This window comes from Centroberyx affinis, unplaced genomic scaffold (assembly GCF_046629955.1).
Source record: "Centroberyx affinis isolate AG114_WGS23_722 - 3 ecotype Tasmania unplaced genomic scaffold, CSIRO-AGI_Caff_v1 ptg000375l_1, whole genome shotgun sequence".
Taxonomy (NCBI): Eukaryota; Metazoa; Chordata; class Actinopteri; order Beryciformes; family Berycidae; genus Centroberyx; species Centroberyx affinis.
This window is the reverse complement of record NW_027279044.1, coordinates 88,566-112,578: the sequence shown is the minus strand read 5'-3', so window position 1 is coordinate 112,578 and position 24,013 is coordinate 88,566. Positions and strand designations below refer to the sequence as shown.

The 24,013-nt window shown below is 46.4% G+C and overlaps 1 protein-coding gene across 1 annotated transcript; it reads right to left on the bottom strand.

The window, feature by feature from the left end:
- Positions 1–126: 126 nt before the first annotated feature.
- LOC139641468 (A disintegrin and metalloproteinase with thrombospondin motifs 5) lies at positions 127–20,159 on the bottom strand. Its single transcript, XM_071515880.1, has 10 exons — positions 19,438–20,159; positions 18,930–19,359; positions 8,939–9,071; positions 8,099–8,266; positions 6,748–7,031; positions 4,991–5,174; positions 4,358–4,533; positions 3,609–3,784; positions 2,937–3,281; positions 127–2,828 (listed from the first exon to the last, which is right to left on the bottom strand). Exons 1-10 carry the CDS (start codon positions 20,031–20,033, stop codon positions 2,600–2,602), a joined length of 2,721 nt encoding a protein of 906 aa, XP_071371981.1. The 5' UTR covers positions 20,034–20,159; the 3' UTR covers positions 127–2,599.
- Positions 20,160–24,013: the final 3,854 nt, after the last annotated feature.

Here is a 24,013-nt window from a genome sequence, read left to right as displayed (position 1 = left end):
AACAGACTCGCTTTTGTGTGTATATGCAACATTTCCATAAATGCATCACACCCAAGACAAAATGAACGACGCCGATACACAGATATTTAAATATATAGATTTTTATGTACATATATTCATGTGGATGACTAGAAAAAAACACTATTTTCTTACAAAGGAATGATTCTGCACAGTCATATTCCTAAGTTAAATAGTAATTTGATACAAAATTACTATAATAAATAAAACTCATCACGTTTGTTTTTTATTCACACATACCAGTTGTACAAACAATAAATTACAAGTTCAGTGCTGTGTTTCTGTCGTTCAGCGAAAGGGTCTTTCCCACTGGAAGAGTCCGAGTAGGGTGTGTGTGTGTGTTGAGTGTGTGTGTGTGGTGCTATTATGTGTCTAAATGAGTGTGAATTTTCAAAAATGTGTGTAAAACTTTTAAAAATGTATAGTTTGTGTGAGTACGCTTACATGCATGTGTGTTTGTTATGCAAATACTGTGTACAAGATGCGTTGTTTAAATGTGTGTGTGTGTTTGCATGTGTTTTTCTGTGTAAATATGGTTGAATACTAACACATACATGAGAGATCTATTAATTGTATAAAAATATGTTTACATTGTGTATTCTTTGTGTAAATCTGAATGGGCGAGGGAAGAGAGTGTGTGGTATGTCGAGCTGGGTGAAATAGCATTTGCAAATATTTTGGATGGTTTGTTTTATCCTACATAGGTGCCAGATGGGTGGGGCTTGCCACACAGGAAAATAAAATGAGTGCCAGAAAGTTTAGATAATCACAGGAAGGTATTTGAAACTCTATTTTCTGTAATGGATCATCTGCTGGCACAAACTGAATTGTGATGTGGCAAACGCCACCCATCAGGGAGGAAAACAGGTTAAAATGAATTATTCATTTGCAAATACTACATCTCCAAGGTCTGGTAGTGTCAATCTAGTGAATGAAGCGACTGGATAGATGAGTGGATCCTGGAATTGGGATTGAGTGATGAAAAGAGAGGGAGAGACAGAGAGGGAAAAACAGAGAGAGAGGGTGAGGTGGAGTTGAATTGCATGAGGACAGGGTTAGTTTCCCTCTTGCTGTCGTTGCGAGTATCCAGGGCACACATTGTCATACTAGCATTGTTTGTTTCCTAAACAGATAAACAGACAAACAAACAGAGAGGCAGACGGTCGGTCTGAAAACACAGGGAACGTAAACCTCCCAGCACCAGCATAGTGACTGATACAGACGGAGCTGAGAGGGAAGATACAAGGAGCTTATAGATGCAGTAGAGGACAAAAACACTATTGTGTCACATATGTTTATGTTACATACGTGTTTTAAACACAGGCGTGGGCACAGGGATACACACAGGTGCAAGCAGGTGCACACATCACACACACACACGTGCGCGCGCACACACACACACACACACACACACACACACACACACACACAATGTCAAGCATTGCCCCAAACCTATTTACATGTCAAAATCATATACTCTATAGGTTATAGAGTGTCATGGTCGCCTTGCCCTTTTGTCAATCTTACAGTTGCAAGGTTTGTCCTCTGAAGGCCACAGTACTCTCTCTTTCCACCATGCTGTCGTTTCTACACTGTAGGCGATTATCAAATCCAAGATGGACTGTGGTCTTGACGCGGTCAGTTAAGACACACAGGTGTTCGGTCTCCCAGCTGGTTCTGCCGGCTTTCTACCATAGACTCTAGCGCAGTTTGGTTGCGATGCTCGGGCTTCCCGTTCGTTCTTGTCGGCCGAGTCGTCATCCGATGTATCCTCGGTTGGCAAGTAAACGTTTGGGATCTTAATCTGTCCTCTGTACTCCTGTTCTTTTGTTTTAGAATTGTAATGGGAACTACTTTATGTTCTTCCAGTTCCTTGTCTTGCTTCCTGGTTTTCAGTCCACAGAGGAAGTTGGGCAGACCGGTCAAATAAGGTAGGGCGGGGTTGTGGGCGGGGCATAGGGGTTGGGACGGGGACATGATTCGACGAAAATGAGAGAGTGGGTAATGAGTGCTTCCCATGGTTGGGGCGGTTGTCTGGGACACAAACAGGACAAAGGACAAACTTCCAAAACCCCACAGTGATAAGAACATATGGAATAGCATAAAAAATCAACATGACACACATACCATTACAGGGCAATACACACTAAGCCTCCAGGGATGGGAGTCGACGGGACAGACAGACAATTATTGTCGACATGTAAATGACATGCAACGTAAGTCCTTAGCTATGCCAGGGCCTGGCAACTGTCCCCGCTATTTGCACTTTATATGGAAATTGTCCTCCATATTTAATGTCCTCTGCATAGCTTTTACAATTCCAGGACATTTCTCTGTCATATAGGGGCAAGGCAAGTAGGGGTGAAGGCAGAGTCTTCTGTCTCTGAGTCTCTGTGTGTCTGGTCCACCCCCCTTCAGCCCACATTCACGGTCCTGTTTAAGGTTCTACATCTTAAATTGACTGTCCCATTCAAGGTCCTACATCCAGCACTGACGACCCCTTTCAGAGCTAGAGTTACAGATTATAACTTCTTCTAACGACTTGTTTGATCCTCGACTCAGTCTCTCTCTTCCTGCCGCCTCAGCACTTCTTCACCAGGCAGTGTTTGAAGGCGGAGGGGCGGGCGCCCAGGGTGCAGCCCTTGGACAGCTTGCCCTCCCGGTCCTTACACTGCACCGTCCGGCTCTGCCAGCCCGTGTCACAAGTCCTGGAGCAGGTCATCCAGGACCCCGTTACCCACTGAGGCCCCGGCGGTGCGGTGGAGGGACCCGGGGGCGGAGGGGGTGCAGAGGTGGATGTAGTGGTGCTGCTGGTGGTGGTGGTCCTCGTCGTGGTTGAGACCGTCGTGCTGCTGAGCAGAGGGGTGGACTTTTGGTTGGGGACGACCGGGGGAGGCGGTGGCTGCGGCTGCTGCTGCGGGGCCGTCCGGCGCGGCATGAAGAAACTGTAACGAACATCCAGGGGCTTTTTAGCGTCCGTCGCCAGGATCTGGACCACCAGGGCCTCCCGGAGGGCCCCGGGGCCCATGCTGTGAAGCCACTCGTCCCTCTGGCTCCAGCCGCTGTAGTTGAGCACAGAGCCGTTGAGCGGGATGATCGTCTCTGAGGTGGAGATCATGAACTTGCCGTTCAAGAGGTACTCGCCGTTGGGCCGGCGGAGGGCCAGGTAGGCGGTGTAGCGAGTCTGGTCCTTGGCCTTGTGCTGGCGGACCTTGATGTGGGTGGAGCCCTCGGGGATCTTCACTACGTCAGTGTAGCCCTTACTGTTCAGCAGGAGAGAGAAGGGGAGGAGAAGAGAGAGGGGTCAGATCTGCAGACTTTGAACCAGAAGAATCAGAAATGAACAAATGTGTGATATTTTCTCCGGTGAGAAATAGTAGGCCTTTCTTTAAGTGATATAATAAAGTCAGTTTCTATTTTAATCTCTGAACGTTAAGACTCCTCTCTATGGTTTACAAGCATGTGAGCGAATGTCTGTGCATGCATGCCTGTGTATTTGATTGTTAATATAGGTTTTTCTATAATGTTAGGATCACTTCAAGTCCTAACATGCAGTGTCTGTTTATACAGTACGCATGTCTTCTCCTCACCTCTTCTTGGTAAAGTTGCCCACTACTCTTATACAGCCTGTACTGTCTCCTCCACATATACCACACTTGTCAAACTGGAGCTTGGAGCCGATGATGCCGTCGCAGCCCGTCCGTACACATTTCCCCTTCACACACACCGAGCTGCTGTAAGGTCGACACTCTGTCCCATCTATCACCTACAGAGGGACAAAGTCATATATTCATTATTGTCTTCAATATTATTGTTGTTGTTGTCACAGAGCACTGCATCCTTTTTGGGTAACGCTGACAGGCAACAGTACACAGAGTTGCTTCAGCATTGTTGCTTTAATCAAATAGGATCAACTTGTTGCCAGGAATATCCAACATAGGAAACATCTGAATATGTTTTTGACAACGTCTCACATTGTTGCCCATCTACAGTGCCACAAAAATGGTGAATCACCATAGTCATTATCATCATGGTTGTCATATCTTTCGTCACTATCAGCATTAATTATCATTATCATGTTTATCATCATCATTATCATCATGAGATGCATAGTCCTAAAACTGGTCCTCAATACATGTAAGCGGTGTCTTGAATGAATGAATGAAGTTTCTATGAATTCACTGCTCCAATTAGAAAACTTGTCCAGCATTATCACAAGCCAAATATTAAATGCAAGTGTACAACAATAAGGACCTTTTTAGATGTGCAATAACCATAACCGTAAAAATAATAATGTTTATTACAGCCCCACTCTACTAAAAGCTCTTCTAAAACTCACCCTCTGAGAGAAGACTACATAGTATCCTGTTCCTTTTGCCCTGCAGGTCAGCTTGCACACGTCTTTAGGCAGGACTCCTGCGAACTTTGGCACCCACTCCACGAAGGTCTTCACCCCCTTCGGATCTGTCTGGGGTCCGTTGCGCACCTCACACTGCTCCTGGCGGAGGTTCTTAGCTGCAGAAAAGTTCCATCAAAAAAGGTTAGAAAGAAATGAAGGACTATTTATTTTGTATGCTACATACTTTAAAATAATAATAATTCCTGAAAACCCAGACACATTTCTTCCATACAAAGGCAAACAGCAGTGGCTATTTCTGTGTGCTTTAAAGGTCAAGAATCATAACAGGGGTTTAGATTTCACATCAACATAAATTATACCCACAAATGCTTATAAATGATGCATTATCCAATTATATTACCAACAGTAGTTTTGTTGGGACAGGAGATAAACATTTAAGTCACTTTTCTCAATTTCTCTCCTCCTACAGTTACTGCTCTTTGGCTTTGCAGTTTTGGAGGTTCAAGGTTTTTCACCTGACAGCAGTGATATGTAGTAATGTGTGTGTGTGTGTGTGTGTGTGTGTGTGTGTGTGTATGTGAGTCTCAGAGTCTGGCAGGCTGTCACACTCACTGGATGCGGGGCATGGCGTGACACTGCAGGACCGATAGATGGCTCTCTTGCCCGTGCAGTAGCGGCCGTTGTTGCGCGGCGGCGGGTTGTTGCACAGACGCTGGGCGAACTGCACCCCGCCTCCACAGGAGCGAGAGCACGCACCCCAAGGACCCCACGAACTCCAGCTGCCGTGGTTGGACGCCTGGGAGAGGGAGAAGAGGAGAGAGGGAAGATGAAAGCAGGAGGAGACAGACGAGATGGAGAGGGGGGGGAGAAAATGACAGAGAGAGAGAGCGAGATCAGAGAGAGAGATGAAGAGAAATGAAGGAGGAGGGCGAAGGAGAGAGAGAGGGAGGGAGATGAGAGAGGACAATTAGCGCTTATCAGACATGTTGGAAGTCAGATTGGTTGTCGGCCAGGCCACGTGTCGCGGGGAAACCCCTTCGGAGAGGGATTCGCGATCAAGACAGACTAGGCATGCAGTGTGATGTGAGAGAGAGACAGAGAGAGAGAGAGAGAGAGAGAGAGAGAGAGAGAGAGAGGAATGAGGCCATCCGCATGTGATAAAATTGCATGTGATGAAAATGAGAGTCACTAATGTCATGTTCAAAGCCATTCTTCAGGACAGCATAACTGGATCTGTGGCCTGACAGCACTAGCTCACATGTTTCCCCCCGGAGGCGCAGTCTGAACCGAATTCTGACGCTAATATGGACTTCTGATCAAGATACATATTCCTGTGTTTTTCCAACCAGTGGCGCATGAGTCATCGGTGATAAAAGTGACTGGAGGAGTAGCACTTGACTTTTTACGAGAGAAAACTAATTCTACGATCTCTCAAAAGTTCTGAAGAGCTTCGTTGGATAGGATTTTTCCACATTAACGCATAATTTAGTGCCATTGCTGTGTTTTAATAGAACCATTAATTGAACCATTTCTTTCCACGGTTAAAGCTACTTATTCTGCAATCATACCAAAAGAAATATACAGAGGCTCAAAGGTTTTGAAGTCAGCGGTTGAGGCTCCATCTAAAATGGAAGGCTTAACATTTGTGTGAGCAGTAAACTGGTCGTCACGCAAGGCAGAGAAAACGAAGTCAGAAGTTGGGCCGATGCCACACACGCAGTCTGCCAAGGATCCAGTCAGACTCTTCAAATGTCATGTGACAAATAAACACAAAGAAAATATTCTTTCCTTCTTTCCTCTCCTTTTTGACTCGCTCTCTCTTCCTCCCTCACACACACACACACACACACACACACACACACACTCGCACAGTGTCAAGAGCCTGCCAGAAACACACTCGGTCCTTTAACTCATTAAGGCTAAATTGAATTTAGAACAAATAACCTAAGTCATCAGTGGCACAAATCAGACCACACAATGAAGTCATACATATATCCCATGACATTTTTTCCACTTTAAGTGTCTCTGTCTCCCTCTCTACCTCATCCTTTTCTTTCTGAGTATCTGTCCTGTGTATTATACCTAAAGTTTATTCCTCCATCTTTTTGTCCAGCTCTCTCTCTCTCTCTCCCAAAGACAAGTTTGTGCATTGTCTTAGTGTGTTTGGTTCGTGCTTAAAATATCACTTCTTGAACTATTAAAAACGGCTTTAATAAGAAATGGAAAATTTTACAAAAGGAATCTATTTTAGATTTTCTCCCTCTTTGTTCCTCTCTCTCTCTCACACCTCCTCTATCCAAACATTACGTGTCCTTTTCAACCGTTCTCCCCTCATGCCATCCATCCATCCATCCATCTCTCTCTCTTACCGAGTAGTGCCTCTTGCGGGTCTTGTCCACACATTTCCCCTGCAGGCAGATGCGTCCCTTGCCGCAGGGTGTGCCCTCCACGGCTGGCAGCTTCTTGGTCAGACACACCATCTGTCCCTGGCGAATCACGGCGCACCACAGGCGAGCGCACACGTCCATGCCCGGGCACACCGTGTACTCGGGGCCGAAGGCCAGGCGACACTGGCGGACGGCGTCGTAGCTCTGCCCCGGGAGCTCCTCGGGGCCCAGCAGGGCCTGGCGAGGAGGGTCCAGGAGACACTCGGCTACGGAGGAGAGGACAGAAGGAGAAGGGGTTTTAAAAAGGGGGTCTGTGGTCGTTTTTTGTCAGGCAACCACATTTTGAGATTATATACCACTCTAGATTAGTCTGTTGACTGGGGTGTGCAGGGATGGGCGGCCATGTGCCATGGAGGGCCGAGCAGCTTTTCATTCCAACCAACACTACATCAGGTGATTTCACTAGTTAGTTCCTCCTCTCTGTTGAAGATGTGCTAATCAGTGAAATCCCCTGCAGTCTTTGGTTGAATGAAAACCTGCAGACTCTTGGCCCTCCCTGCTGCCTGTCCCTGGTGTTTTGCCAATCTATTTTAACCTATTGCCAAACTAGAGTTGACCTGTCACTCAATAAAAGTGGTGGAACAGCAACAGACATTGCCAAGCCTGAAATGATACTGTTGGCACATGAACCATGCTGCAAGTAATGGAGCTGCCTAGTAAAATGTCAACCAACAATGCTCATCTGGCATTCATGACTGAAACTAATTAATGAAACTATGCAAAGTGTGGCTCATCTTGGATAAAGCTCTGATTTTCTGCCCAGACAATTGTCTTTTGCCTGCAGCGCAACTTCTCTCTTCTTCAGCCAGTATGTGGTTTGTAAATGGGATTAAATAGACTAATAAATAACTTACTCATTATTAACAAAGAGATTATTTGTAATGTTTGGTTGATTTATTTGATTTAACTGACAGTAAACAGTGGTGAGTGGTGACCTATCACAAGTCTGTGAGTTCACAGATTCAAATGCACGTCAATCATAGATGAAAAGATTAAGAGGAACCTCATTGTTCCCTGAGGGGCAACCGGGTCATCGCAACAGCAAATAACAGGAGAGCGATAAAAATACTGAAGATTAATGATACAACTGCATCATGCTAATACAAAGCTTGTATTGGCTAGGAAGAGTTCTTGCTATGCTGACATCTGACATATTTAAAGACTTACAGATGCTGTTTACAAATTTGTCTGAACCACAAGCATGAACCCATCCTTCCCCTGTCCCTTTGCTCCTACCTTTCCCCCCGCCTCCCCTCCCTCCTCCCAGACTCACCGTTGCCGTCGTCGAAGAAGTCGGTGATGGTCGCTGAGGTGCAGCGGCTCCAGGGTTTGGAGGCGTCGATGGAGGTCAGGATGGAGGACATGAGCCGCTTGTCGCTGCTGGCCCCGAAGCGCTCCTCACAGAACTTGGAGTCGTCGTGGGACAAACCCAGCAGGTGACCTGGGACAGACAGAGAAGAGACATTTGACTGGGAGAATATAGGTACAAGGTGGAGGGAGATTGATTGCATGTACATAAGAAGGGAAAGGGAGTCATGGCCACTTTAGTCAGAAAATACATAACTTTATTACTTTGTAATTACTAACAAGACTCAAACACCTCAACTACATCCTGACATTGGGAAGATCCCTCCAGTGTTTCTAACTTGTATCCTACTTTCCTTGACTCAGGAGAAAGTTAATAAATACATTTATTGCTTTTTTCTCATGGAGGGGGACAGAGGAATGAGACAGGAAAACAAAAAAAAATGAGAGAAAAATGAGACAGAGGAAGAGACACAGACAGAAGTAGGAATGACAGAAAAAGTGCAAAAAAGTACAAAATGGAATGAAGACAAAGAGAGACAGATAGAAATCGAAATAGAGAGAGAAAGAGAAAGATAGAGAGGGAAATATGATGATGGGAGTTGTCACAGTTTCGGACATCTATCATGCAGCAGGAATGAGAAAAGAAAACAGTGCTCAGGTATCAGGTGTATGACATCAGACAATGCCTGCATGATATTAATCAACAATAAAGATGTGCTGAGAGATTGTGTAAGCGCATGCTCCGGCGTGCCTGCATCAGTGTTTGTGTGTGTGTGTGTGTGTGTGTGTGTGTATCCATGCCTACCTATCTCATGTGCGACAGTGAACGCGGCGTGAAGCCCGTCGTCCTCGATGACGGCACAGCTTCTCTCCGGAGAGCAGATGGTGCCGACGTCCGCCATGCCCAGGGTGTCGCAGGAGTGGTGGCCGCACAGGTCCTGAGCAGAGGAAACAGCTACAGTCAGTGGGCCGCTACTGCTGTCCTGGCCAAGTCTCTCATGCACCAGCCATTCTAGGTCTCAACTGGATAAGCTACCAGTCACCAAACACACACATTTTTCTTTATTTTTACTATCTTTCACATTTTTGAATAGTAGTAAACACATCAAAACTATGAAATAACACAAGTGGAATTATGCAGTGATCAAAAAATGTGTTAAACAAATCAAAACTATCTTATATTTTAGATTCTTTAAAGTAGCCGCCCTTTGCCTTTATGGAAAGGCAAAGGCTTTGGGAAGAAATTCACACATAGGCATCAACTTCACTATTTATATTTGTCTAAAAAAACAATTTCAAGCATTCAAGCATAAGCCTTTAGATCAAGATGGCTTTAAGATTATGAAAAACACAGTACATTTAGTCAGGTGTGTAGACTGGTAGTGTAAATAACATGAACGAAGGATGTTAATTGCTCAATATTTCAAAAATACAACATCTCAACAAATATGTAAATCTTTTGTCAGCGAATATCTTAAGTGATAATCCTTCGTGAGTTTTACTTTCATGCCAGCAATGCCTTTATCTTGAGTGATCTGCCTTATTTCAACATACAGTATATGCACTTGTTTCAAGAACATTCCCTAAATAGATTAAAATGCACTTGGAAATGCAGTGCAAGTGGAATTATATCAATACCAATTTTTTTTTCATTTGGTTTAAGGAGAACAAGATTGAAAGACTAATACTAAACTAAATGACTTTTTAGATGCATGTTTTTGCAGTGCAGTGTAAATCTCAAAATCGTGTTCATGCAGGCAACATCTTCAGCAGCAACAAACACACTGAGAATGTCAGTCATAGCCTTGAACACGGATGGATATTTGGCCCTCGGGAATCTTTTGGTAATGCGTCCCTCTGTGCCTTCATGAAAGAAATAGCTGTAACAACCATCTCCTTTTCCTCAGGCAGGGGGGAAATGAAATGTTGGATTTTAATAAAGGACCTTCCAGCTATCATGCTCCTTCTTGTTCAGCTCACTACATTCTTCAGCCTCGGCTCTGTCTGCTGCTCTTCTGTCTTGCCCTCTAGGATGCCTGCCTGCCTGGGATCTTTCCCTCTCGAAAACACGTTTCCATACGTCTACGTATCTTTCTTTTGAATCTACCAGATACCGGGACCACCTGCTCTTCCCGTGGAACAGACTCGCCAAGTGATGACAAGCAAAAGCTGTGATCCCTCATCGATTTCACCCATTAAATCCACTTCAGTCTTGAGGGGGAGACAGATTTAAGCAGGATTTCTAAGCCTTGAGACAACTGAGGCATGGGTTGTGCAAAGACGGGAACAACTGAATAAGGAAGGAGTATTTTGACTTTGATACAATACTAAGTTTAATATCTAAAAATCTGATACTGCTACAATACCACGGCAAACAAGAAAAACCACCAAGCAATGTCACAGTCACTGAGAATATTTGATAAGTTACCACACTTGACTTGGACAACATTTGCCCAGTTTTGCCAACGAGTTTCGGTGGAGTGGGATTCTGTTCAAAATGTTTGACATGGGACTGTTTGAAGCCCATGTTTTCAGCTGTTGCATGATGAATTTTGTCGAGAGCCAGACTACAGCTCTATTCCGGTCCTTCTTCTGCTACTATTCCAGTCTGTGTGTATACGCCCCCTGGAGGCGACATCGAAAAGGAATTTCAGCTTGCTAAACACATTTGACGAAAAGTTAATAAAATTCAATATTGAATTCAATCTTTTGCAATGTTATTGAAGTGGTATCGGAATTTCAGTTACCGTGACAACGCTAAATGGAAGGAATTCTTAATATACACTGGGTAAAGTCATCTTTCCTCGGCGACTGTTCTTCTGTCTCTCCTCCCTCTTTCCGTTTTTCTCCCCATCTCATCCACTCTCTCCCTCTTTCTTCTTCTTTATTCTTTTGATTCTCATTTATTCTCTCTTTCAAAGCCTCTCCCTGTTTCATTTTTCTTCCACTGTCTTCCTCCCTCTCTCTCCTCTATCTCTCTCTCGCTCTCTGTCTGCCAGAGTACACTGTGCATTGATCTGCGCGCCGACTCCCACACACATCCATGCAGATGAGGCCTCGGGGCGCGCTGGCTGGCCTCGCTCTGCGCAGAGAGATCAATCACTCAATCACACTGTCACCCCGGGGTGCAAGCGCACGCTCGCGATAGCCGCGTGCACACGGGCGCCCACGTACACATGCACACACACTCTCACAATGCGAAAGAACGTGCTTTCAATGTATATGTGCATTCGGGCGCCCACACACTACATGCACAGATGCTTGCTTCCTCACATAGAGCGACATGCAGCCAAACATTCATGCATGTGTACATACATTCAAATGAGGAACACACACACACACACACACACACATACACACACATACATGTCCCGTGGAGAGGATGAATCGTCATGTTAAGTGGTGCTGACAGGCCTGCTGGGTAATGTGTGAGAGGCTCTCTGGGGAGGGTGTTTACCCGTTCCGGGCGGATCAGTTCGGAACAAACCGCTCTGTGTTCTGCGCACACACACACGACTGGCCGGGCGGTACTGCCTTACACACACACACACACATACACACACACACACAATTACGCGCTCACATACACATACAAGCACATACACAGATATGCACACACGGACACATACACAATCACACACACACACTGTCCATGAAGGGAAAGCCCGCTCTTGCCAAGTGACTGCAGGACACACACCAGCAAAACAAAGGGCAAGTCAAATACACTCGCTGCATGTGTGTATGTGTGAGCCAACTCTATGCTAAGAGGGTTTTTTTTTGGTTTTTTTCTGTGCGCAGACAAGCTTGAAACCCACTGAAGGAAGGCTGTTTGTTTTGAGTGGGACACAGACAGTGACAGAATGTATAGAGAAGCGTGTTTGTCTTTAAATTTGGTCTGTTTCTCTTTTCCCATTTCCCACACTCTTTCACCCTCTCTTTCTTTACACCTCCTTCCAGTTTATTTATTTGTTCGATCCCTCCCAGGCTCTATCATGAGAGCTTTGTTTTTGTCTCACTTTCTCATGTATACATGGATTTCATTATTAGGATAACACAGTATTACAGGAAGTGGGTGAACAGCAAGAAAATGGGAATGTTCCTTTAGAAATGAATCAGAGCGGTGGGTCGTAAACGCCTGAAATGTCGCTAAAAGACACAAATTAACATCCTTGTCGACTACGCTATTCTCTTCTTCCGTATCTCCTCTTCCTAACTTCGTTTTCACCCGGCGGCCTCTCACAGACAGACGAGAAAAGCAGGGAGGGAGGGAGAGAAAGAGAAATAAGTTCAGGAATCAGACGCCGGAGGGAAAGGATGGGAGGACGGCGGAAATTAAAGAGAAGAATGGAGGGAACAAGGAGTTACAGAAACATTGGGAGAAATACCACAAGAACAGGTGGCAAGCTGGTTGTGCAGGTCAGGAGACGAGCAAAGCTGTGTGTGTGTGTGTGTGTGTGTGTGTGTGTGTGTATGTGCATGTGTATGTGTGTGTGCGATCATTCAGGAGTATGCACCCTCGTTGTGTTACAAAACCACTAGCAATTTGAGTCAAGGCTTCTGTTAACCACACACACACACACACACACACACACACACACACACACACACACACACACACACACACACACACACACACACACACACACACACAATATCCCTCTTAGAGAGTGTATTTAGCCATTTTGCTGGTGAACTTCATGAATCTAGTGAAAATACACTGTACACTGATTGCAACAAGCCTGCTAATCGAAAGCCAGTGGGACCAGCTCTCCACCAATGACTGGAGAGGTCACTGTGATTGACAGGTTGCCAAAGCAATGAGAGACATCACTGCAAGGTGTGGCTAGAAAGGAAGATTGCCCCTAGATAGTGAGTGGGGCCAAATTTTACTATTCCCCCACTTATTAGTTTAGAGGTAAAGAACATTTTCTGCCTCTGTTTGAGCAGTTTAATATGTTGTTTTCATATTGTGCTGTGCAGAAACGCTTTGTGACATGTTTAGCTGCATCATAGTGAACACAATGCAGATTTTTAGCAATGATTGGCCACTTTACACCTCTCATTCACTTCTACATGGGCCTGTCTATTCAACTGTGTGGACCAAAGGTAATCCTATTCTTTAACTATCTCCCACTGATTGGACAAATGACTGAATGCACAAGTCACGCATTTTATTAACTACTGGCAAAATCACTTCACTAAGAAGATAACAGTATGGCCACTTAAACTGAGTGGACTGTTATTTTTCATCTGAGCAATGACTGCTTGGAAACATGAATCGGCCGAGTCTGCACTCAAAGGAATCTTCAGACCGTGACTGCAAACAGGAGCGCAATTTACAGTCGCTCACGCATCACTTTATGTGGAGTGAAGCAGGCTTGTGTGTTGTTACCGGGCAGCTTTAGCAGGGACTGAACTCTCTGGCCCGCAGCGCATGTCGACAGATTGGGGGTCGAGGGTTTGGGATCCAAGAGCTTTCTGCAGGTTGTCAACATACGGCAGACGAAATAGAGCATGTGTGAAATATCGAGAACAGTTAAAACAAATAGAGAAAGTCGTCGCGAGGAGGGCGAGGGGTGGGAATTGTACACTGTACTGCATGAAAACACACACACACACACACACACGTGATGTATACAGAAACAGGGAAACTGGTAAATACAAGGACACCGGAAACCCACACTCACACATACATGATAATAATAAACCCAAGGAGAAAGGATGGAAGTGGAGGAAAGGGGAGGAGAGGAGAGGAGAGGAGAAGAGAGGAGAGGAGGGGAGAAGAGGAGAGGAGGAGAGGAGAGGAGAGGAGAAGAGACAAGAGCACAGGAAAGGGAGGAGAGCACATTGCAGCGTATCTGTCACGCCAAAATATACACGTGTGCACATGTTCCCATATAAGTGACATGAAAACGTGTTATAAACATGTGGAGGAGACGGCAGAGGAAATGGACTGCGGATAGGTACATGCTGTGTCTACATCAATGTGTATCTTACATCAATCATCATTACATAAGGCTGTTCTCTGTGTACATTTTAGGTATTTGAGCTGGTGCTCTTATCCAAAGTGATTTACAATAGTTTGGGTCAAACTCACTTCTAATTCAGTCAATTCAGGAGGTAGAATTTCTTTTAAATAATTCAAAACCCTGATTCTGGTAAACAGGGACTTGTACTCCCATATGTTGGCTCTTCTCCTTCCTCACTCCCAAACAATTGGAATAACCGTCCCACTCCAGTGAGAATAGCAGGGGAACGCCCCATCTTCCACTGTAGACTGAAAACTCATCTTGTCAAGAAGTACCTCATATCAATGAATGATATTCCCTCTCCTTCTCACTCTGACTGCTCTCCAAAGAAATCTGTTCTACCTCTCTCCTTAGCTCTTATTTTATTTCTTTTTCTAGCTATTCTGTCTTACATGATCACTCTATTGTCACAGGAATATTGTAAGGGCAGCATGGCTCTGACCCTTGACCTCTTGCTTGTACTTTTGGTGATCTAGGATTTTAATCTCATTCCACTAATGCACTCACTGTAAATCGCTTGGAATAAGAGTGTCAGATAAATGCCTAAAATAAAAATGAAATATGTAAAGAAATGAAGGAGAACAAAGTCTCTAATCTGTATTATTGTAGTTTTGAACTGAGTGAATTGAAAGTGAACTGACCTCAACCCCGGTGGAAACAGTTGAAAAAGTCAACGCTCAAATATCACCGGCATGACAAGTGCCGACTGCCAGCAATGCCTACCCAAATATTTGAAGTATTACTGCATGAAGCAAATGAGAAAGTGAAAAAGTAGCGTGAACGCACTGTGTGTAAGTCAATATCTCCAAATCCCTCTCTCTCTCTCTCTTTCTCTGTCCACCTTACAGTAGGGCTTTGTCTACTGTCCCAGCTCATAATAAGGGAGCGCAGGCATGCATCGGACTCCTATGACGTAACATTTAGTGTACACACACACACACACACACACACACACACAGTCAGAGCGGCCCGGGTTCCCTCAATGTGTCTGTTGTTTTGTTCTGGTGCTGGTATGTGTGGAACCGGGTGACACCGGCGCACGGGTCATCTCACTCCGGGTGCGGGGGTGCCGGCGCTGGAGTAATTGGACCCGACCACAAAGAGACCAGTTCCCTCCAACCCTGTGCACTCCGTTACCCCCCCCCCCCCCTACCCCTCCTCCTCCTCACTCTCCATCTGCAAACAATGGGCTGGTCTGACTTTACAGGCATGAAGTCTTGAATGAGCTTCAGTTCTAGTTCAGCGGTCTACAATAATCACGATCCACTTCACAGTCGGTCCAACACAGAGATGAAAGATGAGCGGAATACAGTTTCAGCTGAACTATGATCACTCAAGTACATTATGTTGCATTCAGTATGATGGAATAATAGAAAGATCATTTGTTGTAACAAACAGTTAAAACTACCTTTTTTCCCCTGTAACTTTCTATTTTGGCTACAAAGTTTCCTAAGCCCTGACAAAATAATTTGCACACTGACATTCTCTCACTCATACATCAAAATCCCTTTTCTTTTTCAAGCCAAAATGCAACAAGGTACGAGGCACCTGAGCCAAATAAGGCTATTTCCTGACTGGCATTCCCTCAGTGAAGCACTAATGGGCCTATCCTGTTTCTAAAATGAGGAGTTTTGTGCCAAAATGCAATATCCACAATTTGAAAAAATGTCACAACTACTCTTACTACTTTTGACAGTGTGTGGGCTCCTTTCCTCTTCTCACAACTACTCTTATGGAATGATTAATAGCAAAAACAAATTTTAATAAAAAACTTTGTATAGAAAAGGCTAAATGAACACTTTTCAAGACTGGATCATCCATATTCAAGACATTGGATGATATCCTTCAGCTGCTTTTTCCAAAATGGGTATTTGGTATAATGGCATAATAATGTGGTACCTTTCTAACAAATATCACGTTCTGATATTTTTCTTTAGAATACATAAGCTGCAATGTGAGTGAATACACAGATTCCTAAAGAATCTCCTAAAGAAAAATTCAGATGAAGAATTTCTACTTTCACTGAAACACACAAAGTAGGTCTATTTTCATCCAGTGTTTAAAAGTAAACAAACCTAAACCTTGCTTCTCTGCCTGTGATACTGACACACAAGAGTAAAGTAACAACAATCTAAGCGCTCAGCCAAAACACAGACTCCTGATAATGGCCTTTAATAGCCAAACAGTTCAGAGGTCAAAGTTAAAGTAAGGCAATGGCTCCTTTCCTGACTTAAACTTTCACCTCTGTTAAGGTCATGACCTTAATTGCAGGTCACCTATTAGCTTTGCTGGCTCTGCCAAGTAAGCACACAGCAACATGTTGACCGGATTTAACTGCAATTGCACAGACTTGTCCTGCAGAACTCACCTCACAGTGTCTCTCAGAGGTTTATCCATGTTAGTCAACATACCAACTATGTACCAACTATGTCCATAATAGATCCTGTTCACACATCCATAGCAATGTATGTCACTATACACTGCCTGTAAAACATAGAGACATGGATTATGGATAGACTGATATATGGTATACTATGGCTCATATATTGGGCCGATATTGGCATTTTATTAAATACCAGATATCTGCCAGACAGTCATGTTGTCTTCATTCTTCATTCAAAGGCCTAGTGTATCTCAGAATTTGCCCTGCCATTAAATAGGTGTGGTGGGTCACCCTGCCCTAAGGAGCTGTGAACCCTAAAAGAATTTCATTAGCCTGAGTTTCAGTGGAGGGTTTTAGTGTCAAATGCTGGAAGTGCTGTTTCAGAGGCTTTTCCACTCTGACAGGAATATATTTAAGGGGGAAACACTGAATACTTGTAACTTATGGCATGAAAATGGTCAAATTTAAAGATATTGAATATAAGCACCAAAAGGTATGGGCAACTTCAATATTAAATGATTGATATTGGTATCGACCTTCAAAAACCTATATCAGTCAAACCCCAACATGGACTATACAAAAAAGTGGTGCAACTCAGTGGCAGGACACTGACACTGTAGATGGGAACACACTGAGGACTGTGCCAGGGCAAAGATGGGTATCTGAGCAGGCTCAAAGCCCAAGCAGAATAGACAAAAAATACACAGCACACTGCCTGTCATGTCCCATTACAGTCCACTGTCTGTTTAGATCCTCGCCCTCCTGCCCTGCCTCTGCCAGGGCGAGGTATCTGGACAGCTGTTTCCATGCCCAACCCATCCTCCGAGGATGGCACCGACTACAGCCTGGGAAGTTTCAGTCTTCCCATGCAGGTGTAGCGGCCACAGGGTTAGCGGGGAGCCATGAGGTGGCTGGCACACAGGAACTGTGCCACTTTGCCAACCTGCTAACCTCAGGTATGCACTACCGGCCGCTGTGCCAACTTGGCGCTGGCGCCAGGAGATCCGAGGTAATACCCCTCCGCCTCAGCCACGACAAGACCTTGCATGACTTGAACACACCGCAATCCAAGGAGAGCTATCTGACACGTCAAGTGGAGCTAACCGCCATCAAGCCACACCAGAAGGGGTGAAAAATGCACTGAGATTTGCTGCTGCCCTGCGGCTTCAGACCGGAGAGGGAGGGAGGAGGAGGGAGGAGGGGAGAGAAAGACACGGTGAAAGAAGGGATAAATGAGTGTGGTCTAGGTAAACGTATGGCTTCTCACAGGGTGGATGTGTTTGTTTTTCTGACAGCTCCCAGCCCCAGCTGACAGACGCTGGAAAAGTAACTGGGAAAAAATGTGCGGACTGGAGTGATGAGAGAGAGAAAGAGAGAGAGAGAGAGAGAAAGAGAGAGCGAAAGAGGAAGTGCTAGGCTGGGATGACTACCTAATTAACTGCAGTTTCAAGGGGTTTTAGGGATATTTCTGAAATGCACCCAGCAGCTGATTTCAACTACATCCTCCTACCCTGGGAAGAATGTGCGTGCGCGCGCCTCGGATCACACACACTCCGAGGCTTTGGGCTGTCAGGGGACTGGGAGGGGGAGGCTGGAGACAGAGGAGCCTGCCTAGAAAAACACCAGGCGCAGGAAATACAGTTTTTATGGCTGTTTCACAGACGCTGCGCCGCATTACACACGCGACAATCAGCAGAAAGAGAAGAGAAAGAGAGAGAATCAAATACAAGTAGAAGGAGATGACCGATAAACCTGTGGAAAGCTGCTTATAGTAGCAGATAGTAGACTGAGTCACGGTCAAACCCGTTATAAAACAGGTCTACCTGATAAAGACACACCTGTGACCGCAAAGGCTTAACTGTTCATTTAAATATTAACGACAGCCATTAATATAATAGTCTACTGTATTCGCACACCCGTGACCGCATTACTCTAAATATCTAGAATATATAAACACACCTGTGCCAGTCAAACTCTCATACCCGCTTATGTGTTACTTAGCATCGATGTTTGTTAGGCTACTAGTCAATGAGGCTTAATGGGCTGAAAAATAACAAAATAATAATAAGAAAAAAGATTTATTGAACATAGCCTATGTGTTCTTTTTTATAACAACGACGTATTTTATGTATTTAACAGATACAATAAACCACTTAACCAGCCGTTATTGCATACAGTAAACCACGCTGCCATCGCGTGCCCTATCAAAATAAAAACAAACCATGGCGTCACTCCGCCCTGCCTTGGCATCACACCGGGGCGCTATGCAGCCTCTCCTCCGGTGTGTGGGACTGAAGAAAGGCGGACCTGGCGCCCCGGTGAGCCTGCCAGGCGCTAGGAGGAGTGGACAGGAGGTGCGGAAAGAGGGAGGAAAGTTTGTTTACCTGCCTGGTGAAGAGGATGGCGGCGTCGTGGTGGTGCTGGTGGTCGTCGTCCAGCGGGTTCTGCTGGTTCTGCCACTTGCAGAAGCTCTTCAAGGTGGCCGCCGCGTTCTTGGACACCTCTAGCCCCTTCTCCTTCTCCGTCACCGTGGCCACCTTCACCACCGACAGCCGGATGGGGTTCTCGATGCTGGCGTGCCCGTACAACTTGGAGGCGATGGAGGCCAGCGTGAGCAGGTAGTGGTGCAGGTCCTTGCCGTATTTCTTGGTCATGGAGTCGTCCGCCACCAGGAGCAGCTCCACGTGCCTGGCGCGGGAGACCGACCTCTTGCTCCGCTTGCCGGTCTCCACAGCGGCCGCTTTGGCGAGCCGACTCCACCATCTCCTACCATGCGCGTCGTCGTGCTCCTCGTTTTCTGGGTCGAGCCCCTGTCTGCCCCGTTTCCCCTTCCCGCGTCCTCTCCGCCGGCGTTTCCCCGCGGCATCCCTGCGTCCCCTGCGCCCGTCGCGCGTCCCGCAGCTCTCGCGCCCCTCGCGCATGGCCTCGAAGCTGAAGCTCTCCCGCGTGAACAAGTGGAGCGCGCTCTCCGCGTCCTTGTCCTGCAGGGCGCGCACGTCGTGCTCGTGTCCCTTCGCCCTGATGATCGGCGTGATAGTGTAGCGCGCGTGTTCCACGGCGAAGAAGCCCTCGAGACCCCCGCCGCAGAGGTTGAAGACGGCCAGGGACTCCTGGTTGGAGTCCACTGTCCCCCGGTACACGCACTCCCGCTGCAGAGGCGCGGGGCTCTCCCCCATCATAGCGAGCACATACTGGGGGCTGAAGTGATGCGACAGCACCGCCTCGTCCCTCTCCATGTCCAGCTGAAACCGGCTCCCATCCAGGTACACCAGGTAGCCCACCTTCCCTCCTCCGTGGTAAATCCGGTCAATGGTCCGCACGACCCCCTCCGTCCTCCGGGCAGGTGTGAGAAGCGAGCCGTTCGCAGGTGGAGGATAGAAAGCCTGGAGAGTAGAGAGACCGGTTGCCAGATCCAACTTCACGACGCACAACAAGAGTAGCCGAAACCACAGCATGCCCCCGGCCGGAGCACCAGAGAGCCGCACCATTGTTCATTCCAGCACGAAAAACATCCAGATCTCCACTAAAACAACCCTGGACGAGTCGGAGAGACAACTTTGACTGTATGTTCCGCCGAAAAGCGCATCCTCCCGGTGCCCAAACCCCCCATGAAAAGTAACGCACCAAACAACCGAATAAACAAAAGCATTGGAGGGGGGAAAATGGAAAAGAAAAAGAGCAGCGGAGAGAAAGAGCAGAGAGAGGGAAAACAGTGGTGCAGGCTTGAGAGCAGTGAGCTGAACTTGGAGAACAAAACACAAAGTTTGCTCTTAATAGGACCCGGAGAGAAAAAGTCCTGCCCCCTTTGCGCTCAATCACCACTCTCCACCCCCCTCTTTTCTCTCTCTCCCTCTCTCTCTCTCTCTCTCTCCCTCCCTTCCTCAAATCAGAGTAAAGTCAAGTGCTGGAGGAGAGGAGAGAAGAGAAACCTGAACAATGCTGTCACTAGAATATTTCCCATTGCCTCAGCAAAGGAGAGGGAGGCCCCTTATGCTTTGTGTGCGTGTGAGAGAGAGAGAGTTTGTGGTTTGTGTGTGTGTGTGTGTCAGTCTATCCAAAAAGCTTCAAAATCATCTGGAGAGACAGAAAAAAAATAAGACCTCCTGTAAAAATCTCTCTCTCTCTCTCCCTCTCTTTCTCTCTCTCCTATCAAAGTGACATTGAGCAAGACACTAAACCTCTACATGCTCACTCCTAGTGTAAGTACATAAGAAAGTCACCTAAATGAGAAAATTGTAGCCTAATGGTAAAAACCTATTTCATAGATAGAGAATGACAATCACCCCTTCTTCCCTCTCTATAGTGTGTTTTAGCCTATTTCAGATCGTCAGCATCACTTGTATGTAACCAAAAAAAAGTTGTAGTCATCAACAAAACACAAGAAGTTCCTAAACAGCCACTCCTGTCGCTCCCAGCACCAACACCATTTATCTCACCAGGGGAAACGTCTTTATTTAAACAGCGGTCCGTTATTTTTACACTTTGCCACTTTGCCTCTTTTAATAATTGAAGGCACAGGGGAAGTCCAACAGGGTCTGACTGCAGAGTTTCAGCAACTGGAGGGGACTGGAGGGGAATAGATAATTTATGGCCACTCCAGAATAAGAACACAGGGAGTTCACCATTCCTGCGTGAGACATTTAATGGTGTGTGTGTGTGTGTGAGAGAGAGAGAGAGAGAGAGAGAGAGAGTAGGAGAAGATAGAGGAAGTCTGTCAGTATGCATACAGTAGGTGCTGTTTTCTTGCACTTGTGTAAGAGAAAGAAAAAAGTTGTGTGTGTGTGTGAGAGAGTGTGTGTGTGTGGACTCTGCAGGTGTGTGAGTATGCGTGGAGGTGTCTGGAACTGTCCCGGGAGCTGTCTTGATTATTTATTGTAGCTTGAGGGAAGTGTGTGTGGCGGTGCCAATGGGATGTCGTACTTGTGTGTGCTTGGAGGGATTTAGCCATGCATACCTCACTCTCTCTCTCTCTCTCTCTCTCACACACACACACCTAAACACACACTCTGACAGGGCATCCAACTAGATGATGGCTTGTAGTGACTCTTAAGACTCCCAGGACCCTGTTCATTTGCTCCTGCTGAGTCACCTAATCGCTATTACCTTAGGACTCCACATAGCTAGTTGAAGAGAAGGGGTTTCAGTGTGTGTTTGTGTGTGAAGAGGGAGGTCTCTCCTTGTCGACACACACACACACACACACACCCTCCACCCCCCAAAACGCCGAACTTGAGAACTCAAAGCAGATATTCCATTTCAGCCGCGGTGCGTCAAGCGGGTGAGAGCCCAATGTCGGCTCTCCAAAAGCACTAATCCAAAGCTCCCGGTACGTGACTGAGCAGTGTGTGTGTGTAGTACGGCCCTGGCTGGAGCTGGGATACAGCCAGTGGGTGTGTGAGTGTGAGTGTGTGTGTGTGTGTGTGTGTGTGTGTGTGTGGGCGGGAGCGTGGGAAGCGCGGCCAAAACGGAACACCATGTGCTGCCGCCATAAGCCTCGGCACCCCTCTCAAATCGCAGCGTGGTACGGTCCACACATGGAGCGTCCCACATCCGTGACCGCCAGCATGAAGAAGAAGAAGAAGACCCATCCTGCACTGATGAACGCCGAGCCTCCACAAAAAAATGTCACTCGACACCCCCTCCTCCTCCTCTGTTGAAGATGAACAAATACATGTTGCGTGTGTGTGTGTGTGTGTAGTAATACTATCCTCGCAGTGATATAAGAGTGTCCTCGTCTCCCACGGCCTGCTGACGTGTCACCGTTGATACAAACACACACACACACACACACACACACACCCACAAACGTCAAGATGGTGACCAATGCGGAGTGGATCCAGTGTCGAGGTGAACTTACAGTATGTCCGAAAAACACTCTTACGCTGTTATGCAACGGAGGTAAAGAGCCCCCCCCACCTCCCTCCTTTCCTCCCCTTTCTCTCTTTCTTTTCTCACCCAGGATGCTCTCCCTTTCACCCAACTGTCAAGTGTATTGCCCGCAGTAAAAGACGCCCATAAAGACAGACCCAAAGCAGAGCTGAGAGTGTGTGAGAGAGGATGTTTGCTCAGGACAGTGTGATGTCAGACAGGCCTTGTGTGCTTACGTGTGTGTGTGTGTGTGTGTGTTGGAATGGGGGACAGGATTTGGGGAGGAGAGACTGATATTGGGTGAAGTCTGTATGCAAAGACTATCCTAAATCCGTATAAAGATAACAGTGTGTGTGTGTGTGTGTGTGTGAGAGGAGACAGTGTTTGTACTACTATTGAATAACCAGGGTGGGAATCTCGGCCTAGAGGGGCTTAAGGAATTCGATTTGTAGCGGTTTCAGTGTATCATATGATCTAAATTCGAAATCCAGAGGGTTTTCCACCCTAGAAAGAAATCTGGCACGTGTGACAATATGACATAACTTTTTCAGATTGTCTTCATAGGCATTGTGTGCATCTTTTCAGCCTTTTTTGGTCCTGAAAATAATAAGACTGATATCTCAAACCATAAGTTAGTATAAGGAAACAATTTTTTTTTAACTGACAAATGTACACAGAAAGGATTTTGAATACATCGGGGAAAAGCTTCGCAGCTGCAAACTGGACGTTGTCGAGCCTGAGAAAAATTAGGCAACTTTCCATAGCGTTTCAGCGTCTTTCAATGCTTTACACATACTGCAACAACACACACACACACACACACACACACACACACACACACACTTTGGCTCATATCCCTCTCTCTCTCCTCCTCCTCCTCTCTCCCTCCCTCTTCCTCTCTCCTCTTTGAATCTCACACACTCAACCCATTGGATGGTTTTTAATCCCCTATCATCTGAAACAGAGATGTATGCCAAGGGAACCATATGGACATAAACCGCCCCCCCCCCACCACTTATCCACACACACACGCACACACACAGGCTGCTGTTTTACACATAATACACCCTCCCCTCCTCCGCCCCCCTACACACATAGAACGCACAATTACACGGTAACCCGGATCACACGTGCGAAGGCGGGGGCGCATACAATATTGTGCGTCGCCAAAACAACTTGTGTGTGTGTGTGTGTGTGTGTTCGCCCGCGTGCCGAGCCACGTGTGTGAAACCGAGCCTTTTGCTACAGTGGCTGGGAGGGGAGGGGAGGGGAGGGGAGGGGAGGGAATCCAATACGGCTAATTGACACCCGAGCCTTTTACATAACCGCCAGGCTCTAAGTGGTGGTGTCAGAATTCCCCCAAGCGCTGCATCTCTCTCTCTCTCTCTCTTCGTCTCCATGACTCCCTCTCCTCCCTCTTCACACACACACACACACACTCTCCATCCCTCTCTCTCGCTCCATCGCTCCCTCCATCCTTCCATCCGTTCCTCTCTCCTGTCATCCTTCATCCTCATGCCGAACCAACAATTCCCATCAGGATGAAAGTGCTGCAGATAAAGGGAATGGTTCTTATGACGGCTAAATGGCTGGTTGTGTG

What these genes read in the sequence shown, in the direction of transcription:
- LOC139641468 (XM_071515880.1), bottom strand. Translation starts at nt 20,033, where the DNA reads ATGGTGCGGCTCTCTGGTGCTCCGGCCGGGGGCATGCTGTGGTTTCGG. An exon ending in CACTGTCGCACATGAGATAG is followed by an intron (nt 8,267 to 8,938) that starts GTAGGCATGGAT and finishes TGTCTGTCCCAG; the next exon opens with GTCACCTGCTGGGTTTGTCC. An exon ending in CACGCCATGCCCCGCATCCA is followed by an intron (nt 4,534 to 4,990) that starts GTGAGTGTGACA and finishes ACTTTTCTGCAG; the next exon opens with CTAAGAACCTCCGCCAGGAG.